Source organism: Leptonychotes weddellii, unplaced genomic scaffold, assembly GCF_054177405.1.
Source record: "Leptonychotes weddellii isolate Sample4059 unplaced genomic scaffold, ASM5417740v2 HiC_scaffold_2549, whole genome shotgun sequence".
NCBI lineage: Eukaryota > Metazoa > Chordata > Mammalia > Carnivora > Phocidae > Leptonychotes > Leptonychotes weddellii.
This window is the reverse complement of record NW_027846552.1, coordinates 1-13,340: the sequence shown is the minus strand read 5'-3', so window position 1 is coordinate 13,340 and position 13,340 is coordinate 1. Positions and strand designations below refer to the sequence as shown.

The following is a 13,340-nucleotide window of genomic DNA, read 5'->3' as shown; positions in this document are numbered from 1 at the left end:
GTCTGTCTGACTCTTTTTCTCTCTCATTGTGTCTCCTGGGCTCTTGGCACATTTGCTCCCTTGTCCTGGCCCCCCAACCACCACTGCCCCCCCACCCCCTCTCCTGGCCCCGCCCACCCACTTCTGGCCCCACCCACTTCTGGCCCCGCCTACCCACTAGCCTCCTGGCCCCGGGGCCCAGGCTCCAGCACCCACCTCCCATCAGCCCAAGCCTCCGTCCTCTGGAGAGAATCTGATTGGTCCCAGGCTAGCCAATGAGCTGGCTGGCTTTGGATCAGGTGTCCATCCCCGCTCCTTCAGCTGGGAGAGGCTGGGAGAGACCGTGACAGACAGTGACAGTCAGTCAGGGGGCGCTGGGGTCCTCTTGCTGCTCTTTTTCCTGTGACCATATTCATGACGACCAGAACACAAATGGTCCCAAAGTTCCGCTCACACCCACCCGTCTCGAGAGTCAAAAATAAAACCCAGAGCATTCCTGTGAGCTCCTGGTCTCCCACCAGCTGTCACCCCATCTCTCTGCTTGTCCTCCTCCTGGCCTCACTCCCCGGTTCCAGCCTCGTAGCCTCCTTCCTGATCTCTAAACGTCGGCCTGTCTCAGGGCCCCTTTGCCCCTGGATCTACGCTGTTGAGAGCTTCCAGTCTGTGTCATTCGGTGTCCTCTGTGAGCTCACGATTCCCTCGGTTCCCCCCCCGCCCCCCGAGAGCCACACTGGCGTGCCTACTGGACATCTCCCCCAGGGAGAGGGAGTGACGGGGGTCTGTAGCAGTTTCCAGGGGCTACTGTAACAAATCACCACGATTCGGTGGTTTAAAACAATGCAAACTTATTCTCTCGATGTTCTGGAAGCCAGACATCTGAAATCAAGGGATGGGCATGCGTGCTTCCTTTGGAGGCTTGAGGGAGAACCTGTTCCACGCCTCTCTCCCAGCTCCGGTAAGGCTCCTGGCAACCCTTGGCATCCCTCGGCTTGTAACTGAGTCACTGGCTTTGTTACCACATGGCCTTTGCCTCTGCATATTCCTGTGTCTCTGACTTGGCCTTCGAATAAGGACACCAGTCATTGGGGTTGGGGTCCACCTTAATCCAGTATGACTTCATCTTAACTAATCACATGTGCAGAGATTCCTCTTCCAAAACAAAGTCCCATTCGGAGGCTCCAGGTAAAGGTGAGGTTTTGGGGGACACCGTTCAACCCAGTACAGCATCCTAAATGGAACATGTGCAAGACAGATCTCTCTATTTATTTCCTGACCCCCCCCATCTCAGCAGTTGGCCCCACAACCCCACAGATGGTTGCTTAGCTGACTTATCTTGAATCTTTCCTTCATCCCTCCCATCAGAAATCCTCCTGACCTTGACCTTGCCTCCAAACTTCTTTTCCTCCCCATAGCCACCTTCCTGGGCCAGGCCCCAGCACCTTGCCTCGGACAACTGCGCCCGCCCCTACTTGGCACCTCCCGTGTTCTTCCGCTACCCATTCTCCACACTGAAGCCAGATAACCCTTAAAAATACAGCTTTGGGGTTTTTAACACTGGGGAATTTTGAGCCTACACATAGGTAGGGAAGAAGGTACGATGAACCCTCATCACTGGCCCGTCAGCGGGCTTTAGTGATTATCAACTCATGGCCGATCTTGTTCCAGCTCTCCCCCCCACCCCCCACAGCCCCCTCTCCGTGTTACTGTAAAGCAGACCGCTGACCAAATGTCTTAAAGAGGCAAACCAGCCCCTGCTGCTTCCCTGCTCACACATCTGGCACCATGACCCCAGGTAAAGGTAGGCTCTTCCAGAGTGGCCCAGAGGAGCCCCTTGGGGACCCCGCCCTGTGCACCCATGTTCCTGGACGCCCCAAGCTCTGTCTGCCTCTGAACTTCTCCGTGTGCTGAGTCCTGCTTCTCCTTCGGGCCTCACCTTCCGCAGTAGTTTTCAGAGAGGCCACCTCTGCCTCTTCGATATTACGTCCATCCCCTGCGCCCCTCACCTGAGCCCTGTTCCCAGCTCCAACCACAACCTGAAATCCTCTATTGTTTGCGTCCCTCCCCGCAGTGTACACCCCTGGGGGGCGGGGACCCTGTCTGTCTCATCCACCTTTATGTCCCCACTGCCAGAAACAGGGCAGGATCACGGGGAAGGTGCTTCTCCCAGGGTGGGAATCCCAGGTCACAGGCTGGAGACAGGTTTTCTGATTTCTCGAACGGATGTTTGCCACGTTGCACCGTGAAAATGTGTGTGCCTCTCCCATCCGAGTGGGGGCTCGACCTTACTGGGATTTGGCCGTTGTTGATTAATCAATCATCCAGGGCTTACGTGTTACGATTTTGTTAATTAAATAGTACCCATTGGGTCACTTGATTACTTGCATGGGAGGACCCGTGGTAACAGGGAGCGCCAGGGTCGTGAACTCAGAAGCAGCTCTCTGTTGATCTGTGCGCTGTAAGGACTAAAGAGAGGTCAAGAGCAGTGACGCATGCCTCTGACCTCCAGGAGCCCCTAGTGCAGGTGGGGAATCTCCTCCCCCACATAACAATTCCAGCCATCAGTTACCCAAGGGGTATCCCAGGGCAGTGTCTCTGCTCTTCCCCGGCGTGTGGACACACTGTCTGCGAGGACAGGCTGAGCGGCAGGTGCGGGGCGTAGGCAAGGCTTGGCTGAGCTCCCAGATTTGAGCTGCGGCAGGGAAGTGGGGGTCCCCCGCTTTGGGAGCCTCCTTCGATGATACATGTTGCTGCTGGAAGTCTGTGGCTGCCCCCCTCGGCCATGGAGATGGAGAGACTGCCGAGACACCCTCTGTGCGGGGGTTGGGTTGTAAAGTTAGCGCACGAGACAAAAGTTGCATCCACCCTTACACGGCCTCCAGCACCTTGACCGTGGGCATGGGTTGATGAACGTCAACTCCCGGGAGCTTGAGCGTGAGAAGCAGGAACGTGGTGGCCCCACTCCTCACATCCCCATCGGGCTGTTGCTCACTTCGGCACAGGATCCTGCACACTGCAGTGTCTCTGGAGCGGATGGAAAGCCCGATCATCCACCCCACCTAAAATGTAGCCTTCGAGGCTGTTTTCCATCCCCCCACGTTCCTGTGGTTGAATTTATCTAATTAAGCAAGCACTTGAAGCAAGTCCGCTGGATTCCCCCGTGTCCCCATGGAGACCCCAGCCTACAGACCAGGAGGCTAAAAGTTTGGAAAGGGGGTGATGCAGGGCGGTGGCGGGGGGAGTCCTTTTGGGAATACCAAGTGAAACTTGGAATTGTGAGGCTGGGGGCTTTTTCTTATCCGTGGAGCCACCAGTCATCATTTGTGATCATGCTCCACCTAGCGTGGGTCCTGGGCCGAGCTGCGGTACCCACCCTCTGGGAGAGGAGGGTGGGGACGAGCTTCCCGCCCGCCCCCCTGCCAGGGGCTGACTTCGAGACACCATTGTCAGCCTGTAATTTCCTGGAAGAGCCTGAGCCTGGTTGCTTGTTAGCACTGTGGCGTGCTGCCCTCTTGAGAGAGAGAGAGACAGAGAACCTTTTTAGTTGTTCCTTCAGGAACTCGCTTCTCCTGGAGGCTGAAGGCTGAGGAGGAACCCCTGGCTTCTCCCCACGATGAACTTGGTCTCCAGATTGCCCTTGTGTCCTGGAGTCAGCACCCTTGGCCCCTGCCACCCTTGCAGATCTGTTACGAGAAACCCAAATGCCAGGCTGGATGCCCCGAGAACGGCAGGCTTTGTTAGCGTGGGAAGCTAGAACAAAAGCGTTCTTGTGCTTTGGGGAGACCAGGCATCCTCCGCGGGGGCCCTGAGGGATGGGCACCGACACGCCGGGCTCGGGGCAGAGCAGTGGGAGTCAGAGCCTGGCCTCCACCAGGGAGGCCAGGCCGGCACAATCACGATGGGGTAGAGATATCTTTTAAAACCTTCCCATTCAATTGGTTCCTGCACCTGCAGCTCAGGCCTGGGGGGCCAGGAGTCCTGGGTTCCTTTACTGAGCCGTCCATCCCGGGGCCTGCAGTGTGCAGGATCCTGTGCCGAAAATGAGCAACAGCCCGATGGGGAGCAGGAATAGGCGGGGCCCCTCCCCAGAGCCGCAAGGGGTGACAGGAGGGAGCCCGCTGCCCTGTTACCACCCTCTTCAGGGTGGGGTGGCTTGGGGGGCGGGGTTGCTGCAGCCCCTCCTCTGCCTTTAAACAAACCCAGATGGGGACCCGGTGGGGGGGGGGGCCGCTGGAGGGCCCAGCCCGGCCCACCTCCCCAGACCTCCTCTGTCCCCGAGCCACCTCCTGTCCTTGACCTGCTCTCCTGTCTTGCTCACGGAAGTTGACGCCGCCTCTCTCTCTCTCTCTCTCTCTGTCTCTCTCTGTCTCTCTCTCTCTCCCTCCGGCTTCCTCTGCCCCGCACTCCTCTCCCCTGGCCCGCCTCCCCACCCGCCCCGGGTGGACCAGACCCAGACGCAGCTGGAGCACGCACGCATCGGGGAGCTGGAGCAGAGCCTGCTACTGGAGAAGGCGCAGGCCGAGCGGCTGCTCCGAGAATTAGCGGACAACAGGGTAACCCCGCCTCGGCCGCCGGCGCCTCCTCCGGCTTCTCTGTTTTATTATTTTCTCTGTCTTTGGCTGCTATCCTCGTTGTGTTTCGCCTTTTTTGCGCCCCTTCTAGGAGGGAAGTCGAGGTTTAGGGACGCTTCCACTCCACTGCCACGTGACGCTTGTTGGCGAGGAGGGGGTCTTCGGGACTGCACCCCAGCTCATGGTCCCACCGGCTGGGAATGTCCTGCGAGGCCCTCCCCCGCCCTCCGTCCCCATGCACTGCCAACACAAGGCTTTGTCATGTTCAGAAATGGGGGGCCTCTTGGGAACGGTTTGCCCCTTATATATGGGCAGGCGCGGTGACAACCCATCCACAGCTCCCTTCTCCCCAGGCTGGGGAGGCTGAGGAAGGCGGGAGGTCGGCGGGGGACCACAGATCCAGGCTTCTCTAACTTAGGGGGGCTTCATTCTGGTGGCGGGAGGGGCTAGCCTGAAGGACCTGGGGCTTTGGGGGCCGTGGGGGTGTCCCTAGGGCATGAGACTCTGTGTCAACCCAGGGGTGGGGCTGTTGAGCTACAATAGATCAGAGAAAGCTCTGCTGGGGGTGAGGTCCCACCAAGTCCCAGGGCCAGGTTCTGGGCCGGGCTGGCCCTCCGCGCCCCCCACGCCTGCCCCGGGGCCGGCCCCCCGTGGAGGTGCACACATCCCCGCACCTGGCCCGCCCAGCCCAGCTGCAGTTCTGACCATGGAGCTCAACAGCGGGCTCGCGGTGATTGGTTCAGACCATCTGAGCAGGGTGGGGGCTGGGGCGAGCCACGGTCCGTTTCTGCAGGTCGGCCTCAGCACACGAGCGAACATGTGCATGTGTGTGCGTGTCTGGAGACCCACAGGGGTCCCTCTGCACACACTGGCCGTTGTGGGGTGACCGTGTGTGCTTGTGCGGGACGCACGCGTGTGCACGGACGCTGCTTGCAGAAACCGACCCGGTCAGGGGTGACAGGCGGGAGCCCTCCGCCGTGAGGCACCTTGATCTGGGGTTCAACCTGATTATAAAGACAAAAACAGACTTAAGGAACTAAAGGTCACCTTCAGAAACAAATTTTTTTTTTTTTAAGTTAGGAAAAGATTTAAAACTTGTATTGTTTCCAAATACAGCCGTGATTGTCGTGATCCAGGTGGGTTTTCGGAGGATGGAGCCTCTGATCTCAGTTATCCATCAGGAGGCGGGTCTGGGAGCATTAATTTTGTTCTGCCTTCGGCATTAAACCAGGCCTTTCTCCGGCCATCCCCTCCAGACAGCCCTTCTAGTGAATCGACCCATTCCGGCTGGGGCCCCTCCCCGAGCCAGATAATGCAAAATTCCCCGCCTAAAGAAAGCCAGGCCCTCAAACAGGTGGTTTCTTTTAACCACCGATTTGTCCCAAGCCACACAGGGCCGCAGGGACCATCGAGTCCCTGCATCGCCAGGCTACAAGCCAGGGGAGTGTCTCGGGAGGCTGTGGCGGGCCGGGCGGCCAAGGACAGGCGGCACCTGGGTGGGGTGGGCACCCTTCCCTTCCGCGAACCGCCCCCACCACCCCCACCCCCGGCCGCGGCCCCCTGCCGGCCCGCCGGCCCGCTGACCCGCGTCGCCCTCTCTCCCCGGTAGCTGACCACGGTGGCCGAGAAGTCGCGTGTGCTGCAGCTGGAGGAGGAACTGCACCTTCGGCGTGGCGAGATCGAGGAGTTGCAGCAGTGCCTGCTGCACTCGGGCCCCCCGCCCGCCGAGCACCCCGAGGCCGCCGAGACCCTGCGGCTGCGGGAGCGGCTGCTGACGGCCAGCAAGGAGCGCCAGAGGGAGAGCGGCGCGCTGCGGGACAAGTACGAGAAGGCGCTGCGGGCCTACCAGGCGGAGGTGGAGAAGCTCCGGGCGGCCAACGAGAAGTACGCCCAGGAGGTGGTGGACCTCAAGGCCAAGGTCCAGCAGGCCACCAGCGAGAACATGGGGCTCATGGACAACTGGAAGTCCAAGCTGGACTCGCTGGCCTCGGACCACCAGAAGTCCCTGGAGGACCTCAAGGCCACCCTGAACTCGGGCCCGGGTGCCCAGCAGAAGGAGATCGGGGAGCTGAAGGCCGTGATGGAGGGCATCAAGATGGAGCACCAGCTGGAGCTGGGCAACCTGCGGGCCAAGCACGACATCGAGACCGCCATGCACGTCAAGGAGAAGGAGGGGCTGCGGCAGAAGCTGCAGGAGGCCCAGGAGGAGGTGGCCGGGCTGCAGAAGAACTGGCGGGCCCAGCTGGAGATGCAGGCCAGCCAGCACCGTCTGCAGCTGCAGGAGGCCCAGGACCAGCGCCGCGACGCCGAGCTGCGGGTGCACGAGCTGGAGAAGCTGGACGTGGAGTATCGGGGCCAAGCGCAGGCCATCGAGTTCCTCAAGGAGCAGATCTCCCTGGCTGAGAAGAAGATGCTGGACCACGAGCTGCTGCAGCGGTCGGAAGCCCAGAGCAAGCAGGAGGCCGAGAGGCTGCGGGAGAGGCTTCTGGTGGCCGAAAACAGACTGCAGGCCGTTGAGTCCCTGTGCTTGTCCCAGCACGGCAACGTAGGCGGCCACCTCTCCTGCGGGGAGGTGCGGGGACGGGCTCCCCAGTGTCGGCGGACCCCTTCGTCCCAGCCAGGCCCATGCGAGAACAGAGGGCCCCCCTCATTCCTCCATCGGTAGGGCAGGGTGGCCGTGGGACCCAAGGTGGTCAGAGCTGACCTAGTTGGGTCCCCACAGCCCGGGCCTGGAGAGATGCGTCCCTCAGCACAGGGCACAGGCTTCCTCCCAATCCCCAGGCCCCCGCTTCTCCCAGACGTGTCCCACTGGGCAGGCTCCTGGACCTCCCCAGGGCGCCAGCACCAGGAGCTCCATGGGGCTCGCGTGGCGTGGAGGGCAAGCCCTGCCTGTCCCCGGGGCGGGGGGGGTCCCACACCTCCAACACAAGCGCCAACCTAGGTGACCTGAGGGCAGCCCCCTTTTGCCAGTCCTGCTGAGACTGAGCAACAACCAACGGCCAGAGTCGGGGGGTCGCCCGAGTGGGCGCTGGGAGGCTGGAGGGGCATAGTTCTAGAGCGTCTGTTGCTACAGTATCAGTTCTGGTCCAAATCTAGAAGTCCTCCAAACATCCAGCTCGGCTTTCTTCAGCTCAGCACGCTGGGGAGGCCCAGGCCTCGGGTGGTGTGGGCTGTGTCCACACCAGCCAGGAAGGGCCTTTTGAGTAGCTCTGACCACCAAACCCTTGTGCACGGACCTACGTTGCCTTTTCTTACCTTAACCCTTGCAAGGTCGGTGTTGGCTCTGTCTCACAGATGAGCAAAGCAAGACTGAGGCAGAAACTCTCCCAGGGTTTCCTGCCCACCAGCGGGAGAGGTCAAGCCCAGCTCCACTCCTGGAGGGCCGAATGAGGGTGCCCAGGATGACATGAGTCAAATCCTAGATGAAGGACAGCGAGCAGCGTGATCATTGCCTGTATACAGGCCCTGGGCCTTCCTGGGCGTCCAATTCCCCTTGAGCATTTACACTAGAATAACTTCCAGGAGTTTCAAGGACAGGTGCCTTTTTTGTAGAAGGAGCTCTGCCGATGTCCCCCCTTGCGTCCCACTGTGGCAGCCTTTCTGCCCCCTTCTCCGAGGGAGGGACCTTTTTTTTTTTTTTTAAAGATTTTATTTATTTGACAGAGAGAGATGGCGAGAGAGGGAACACAAGCAGGGGGAGTGGGAGAGGGAGAAGCAGGCTCCCCGCTGAGCAGGGAGCCCGATGCGGGACTCGATCCCGGGACTCTGGGATCATGACCTGAGCCGAAGGCAGTCGCTTAACCAACTGAGCCACCCAGGCGCCCCGGGAGGGACCATTTTTAGCAAGGGCTTTCCCGGGATCCTGGGCAGAGGGGAGAGGTCGCTTGTGTGCATGCAACCCGCTTGGCTGCTCAGAGCATGGGGAGTCCCTTAGCAGAGGAGGCTTTGGACTGCTGTGGTTCTACAGGATGCCCCCCTTCCCCTCAATCACAGACCTTAGGCCAAGGAGAGGGCAGTGACCTCAGGAAGGCCCGTCTCTCAATTGCCACACACATGGAGCCTCGGTCTGGACCCACATGACTCCCGGATGCAGAGGTTTAGGTGCAGGGGCAACTGGCTGAGACTTAAAAAGGGGGCTTGGGATGTATGAACAGAAGTATGAGGGGCGGGTTGATGGAGGTGACTGCCTGCTCAGCTCTGTGCTGCCCCACAGTGTTAGACTGGCGAACTGCAGGCCCAGAGGACAGCCAGCTTGGGCAGGAGGCGGGACACTTTTTCCAAGGAGCCGTGGGGAGCCTACTGATGTTTGCCATCCAGATTTTTTTTTTTCTTAATTGATCTTTTCTTCTTTGGCTTCTGGGTTTATTATTAAAAAGAAGTCTTGGAGGGAGAGGAAGTAGCATTTCTTGAAGTCGCTCCGGGAACTGCCCTATGGCAGCCGATGCTTGTTTTGTGGATGAGAAACCAAGGCGGGGATTTTGCCTCTGGATGATGATGGAAACAGATTTTCAGGACTAATCTCTGTGGGCGTCCCAGGGAAAGAGACATCTGTTTAATATAATAGACGTTTTCAACAAAGAAAGGGGTGGGAGGCGTTCTCGGGGTAGCTGCCCAAACAGCCTTCGGAGACACTGGGAGCAGGAAGGGGGGGAGAGGGTCCTCTGTTGTCAGGGGGGCAGGATGGAGAGCATCTGTGCTCCTTGCCCCCGTATCGAGTCCTTGAGAGCCAGCCTGTATGGGGGTGAGGGGTGCTGGCTCGGCAGGCTGGGGCGGGGGGCAGGGGCAGGGGCAGGGGCCGAGCGTCCCCCTTACCAGGCTCTTCTTTCAGATGATTGAGTCCAACGACATTTCAGGGGAGAAGGTCAGGATGAAGGAGACTATAGAGGGTGAGTGGCCGCGGGGCTGGTCGGGACCCTGGGCTCTCGGGTTTATGAAGTGCCAGGCACTGGGCTAAGCCCCTTGTCACTTGCTTGGCTTTAACTTTATTTTTTAAATAGGTATAAACTTCCAGTGGGTGAAAGGGCAACGTCCGGCAAAAGGTGCCCTGTTGCCTGAGTTCCCTCCCTAAAGGCACGGTGTTGGCCGACTTAGGGTTCCTTTCCAGAGCTGTTTATGCACAAACACCTAGGTAGCACAGTCACGCCTCCCATGCTGTTCCGCCCCTTTCTCTTCTCCATTTCACAATGCCTCTTGGAGACTGTTCCAGTCTGTTCCTTATCAGTACATTCTCTTCCACGATGCAGAATAATCCTTTATGTGGAGCTCCTGTCGTGTGTTTAGCCAGTTTCCTACTGATGGATTGTGGGTTGTTTCCAGCCTTTGTCTATTACAAACACTGCCTCAGTAAATTACCTTCTCCTCTTTGGGGCTCAAACAACTTTAACTCCCACCAGCTGTGGTTGAAAGTGTATTTCCCCACAAGCCTCGCCAGCAAGATATTTCATCACACTTTGTGATCTTTGCCAGTCTCAGCGGTGAAAGATGTTATCTGGTGCAACTTCAACTTGCCTTTCTCTTTCTTCATGTCCAGTGTTCTACTTGCATCTTTTGCTCATTTTTTTCCTAGTAGGTTGTTTCCTTTTTGTTGGTTTTTAGAAACTCTTTATATATGACATTGCAGACATTTTCTTCCCCATTTGTGGTTTGTCTTTTGACTTTTCTTACGGTCGTGTGTGCCATGCAGATTTAAAGATTTTATTTATTTTAGAGAGAGAGAGAGAAAGAGAGCGAGTGGAGGGGCAGAGGGGGAGGGAAAGGGACAAGCAGACTCTGCGCTCAGCAGGGAGCCTGACGCAGGGCTCAATCTCACGACCCGGAGATCACGCCTGAGCCGAAAATCAAGAGTCAGACACTTAACCGACTGAGCCACCCAGGCACCCCTGCCATGTAGATTTTTATTTTTATTTTTTATTTTTTTTAAAGATTTTATTCGTTGAGGGGCGCCTGGGTGGCTCAGTCAGTTGAGCGTCTGCCTTCGGCTCAGGTCATGATCCCAGGGTCCTGGGATCGAGCCCCCCATCGGGCTCTCCCTGCTCGGTGGGAGGCCTGCTTCTCCCTCTGCCTCACTCCCCTTGCTTGTGCTCTCGCTTTCTCTCTGTCAAATAAATAAATAAAATCTAAAAAAAACATTTTTTATTCATTGAGAGAAAGAGAGCACAAGGAGCGGGAGGGGCAGAGGGGCTGAGCAGGGAGCCCGATGCAGGACTCAATCCCAGGACCCCAGGATCATGACCTGAGCCGAAGGCAGACGCTTAACTGACTGAGCCACCAGGTGCCCCTAAGCTTTATTTATATTTTAATCACTGCAGGACTAGTCCTTCCTGCTCTGCGTTTTCAAAATTCTTTTGACTCTTCTTTTTTTTTTTTAACTGATGCAACATTAACATAAAATTAACTGTTTTAAAGTGAATAATTCGGGGCGGGGGGCATTTAGTATGTTCACCGTGTTCTGCCACCACGACCTCTGTCTAGTTCCAGAACATGTTCATCTCCCCAGAAGGAAACCCCATGCCCATTGTCAGTCCCTCCCCCGGCCGGCTCCCCTCCCCCCAGCCGCTGACAAGCACTGGTCTGCTTTCTGTGTATGGATTTGCCCATTTTGGCCACTTAAATCAAATGGCATCATACCATAGGTGGCCTTTCACGTCTGACCTCTTTTACTTAGCATACTGTACGCGAGGTTCGCTCACGTAGCGCGTATCGCTGCTCTGTTCCTGTCTATGGCCAAGTAATATTCCATCACGTGCCCACATTTTATTCTTCCTCCACCTGTTGATGGAAAACTGGTCTGTTTCCACCTTTCGGCTATTGTGAGTGGTGTTGCTATAAACATGCACGAGGAGGCACATCTCCAGTCCCTGTTGCAGTTCTCGGGGGTGTGCCCGTATGTTCTGTGTTTAACTCACTGAAGAAGCATTTGCCAGACTCTCTCGGCTAGTCTTGCTTATTTTCCAAGTGATTTTAGAATCAGCTAAGGTAGTTCCGTAAGAGCGAAAATCTTGTTGGTATTTTTATGGGTATCATATGTACGTTTATGAAGTAACTTATGGAAACAATGTGTTTCTAGCACTTTCCGTAGATTATCCTTTTTAGGACTGTTCTGAGGCTCTTGAACACAAACACACACAGCTGTGTGACATGAGCACCATTATTATCCCCATTTTTCATGCAGGTAAACTGAGACTCCAAGAGTTAAATGGCCCAAGACCACGTGGTGTTGGGAGTCTCTTCTTCAGAGTGGGTCACCCAGTGGTGTGGGGAAGGATTTGGACCCTGGAGGCCAGTGTGGCCTCGTTTTGGGCTTCCTGTGGGAGGGCCACACCCTCACCCGCTGCTCCTGGAACATTATGGCCCCTTGTCTCTCCATTTTCCCTTAGGCCTGCAGGACAAGCTGAACAAGAGGGACAAAGAGGTGACAGCCTTGATGTCCCAGACCGAGATGCTCAGGGCCCAAGTAAGTGGTAAGTCTCCCGCCCGCAGGGCAGATGCGGGGGGCTTTCATGGGGGCCTCGAGCTAGCTAGGGGGGCATGGACTGGGTTGGCTCCTGGGTCCACATGCCCTCTCCCACTCTACCTTGAGAGGGTGACGTGGGCCAGTCCACCTGCATGGACTTCCACCTCAGCATCGGAGAGTGGGAGAGTGTGGCCCCCACATCTTCTGTAAGATGATCGAGGACCCCAGCTGCCTTCTTCCCCCAGAGCCAATTCTATGTTCTCTGTGTTCTGAAGTTCCATCAGCTTTCTCTCTCGTCTTGACTTCTTTTTAAACATTTTTATTTATTTATTTATTTGAGAGAGAGAGAGAGAGAGCACAAGCAGGGGGGAGCAGCAGAGGGAGAAGGAAAAGCAGGCTCCCCGCTGAACAGGGAACCCGACATGGGGCTCGATCCCAGGAGCCACCCAGGCGCCCCATCTCTCGCCTTGACTTTTTCATAGGTCACACAGATAGAGTGTATGTGCCCCCGGCTCCTTTCTAGATGAAATACCAAGCTTTCAGACTTGGGGGGGCGGGGAGGACGCTGGCCACAGCAGGGAGCAAGACACGGGGGACATAAGGACAGGAGGAGCCTGGGGAGAGGCACGGGTGTGGAATTTGTGATTCTGGGAACTGGTCCTGCTTCTTGTCTACCCCCACTTCTGTCTAGTTCCCATCATGTTCACGTGGCCTCATTGGTCCCCGCAAAGGGCAGTTGACCTCAGACCTCTCCAAAGCTAAGGTGAAGATTTAGCTTTCCCTTGCCTAGGACACTGTCAACGCCCGGGGCCTGTCTCGGGAAGGGTGGCCTGCTTCCCCCCCGACACCAAAGGGCCTGTGTTGATGTGCTTGGGGATGTGGCCTGCTCTGTGTAGCTGTTCTCTTGGCCCTTTGCTGCCTGGCTCTGCAGGACAAGAGAGACCCGGTCAGTGGGGTGTGTCACCATGGTCCCCTGAGAAAACCAGCTCCCTGCCCAGGCCTTGGCTCCCCCCTAGCGGGGACAGATTCCCATGGAGGGCCTGACCCTCTCTCTCTGCTTTCCCTGACGGCTGACCCTCAGCACTGGAGACAAAGTGCAAGACGGGAGAAAAGAAGGTGGATGCCCTCCAGAAGGAGAAGCGGCGCTTGGAGGCAGAGCTGGAAGCCATGTCCCGAAAGACCCACGACGCCTCAGGCCAGCTGGTCCTCATCAGCCAGGAGCTGCTCCGGAAGGAGCGGTGAGTCAGCCGCGGGCGGTGTGGCCGACCCGCCTGGCCCTGACCCTGACCCTGCTCATCTGACATTAGCCAGTCCGCTCCGGAGGCAGGGCAGGGGTGGGG

The 13,340-nt window shown here is 57.4% G+C and overlaps 1 protein-coding gene across 1 annotated transcript; it reads left to right on the top strand.

The window, feature by feature from the left end:
* The first annotated feature begins 3,874 nt into the window (after window positions 1-3,874).
* Window positions 3,875-13,258, top strand: LOC102734213 (CAP-Gly domain-containing linker protein 2). Its single transcript, XM_081810427.1, has 6 exons — window positions 3,875-3,879; window positions 4,238-4,529; window positions 6,157-7,119; window positions 9,376-9,433; window positions 11,924-12,007; window positions 13,082-13,258. Exons 1-6 carry the CDS (start codon window positions 3,875-3,877, stop codon window positions 13,240-13,242), a joined length of 1,563 nt encoding a protein of 520 aa, XP_081666553.1. The 3' UTR covers window positions 13,243-13,258.
* The last annotated feature ends 82 nt before the right edge of the window (window positions 13,259-13,340 follow it).

Coding starts and splice junctions, on each gene's coding strand:
- LOC102734213 (XM_081810427.1), top strand. Junction 7,120..9,375: donor GCCACCTCTCCTGCGGGGAG/GTGCGGGGACGG, acceptor CTCTTCTTTCAG/ATGATTGAGTCCAACGACAT. Junction 9,434..11,923: donor GATGAAGGAGACTATAGAGG/GTGAGTGGCCGC, acceptor ATTTTCCCTTAG/GCCTGCAGGACAAGCTGAAC.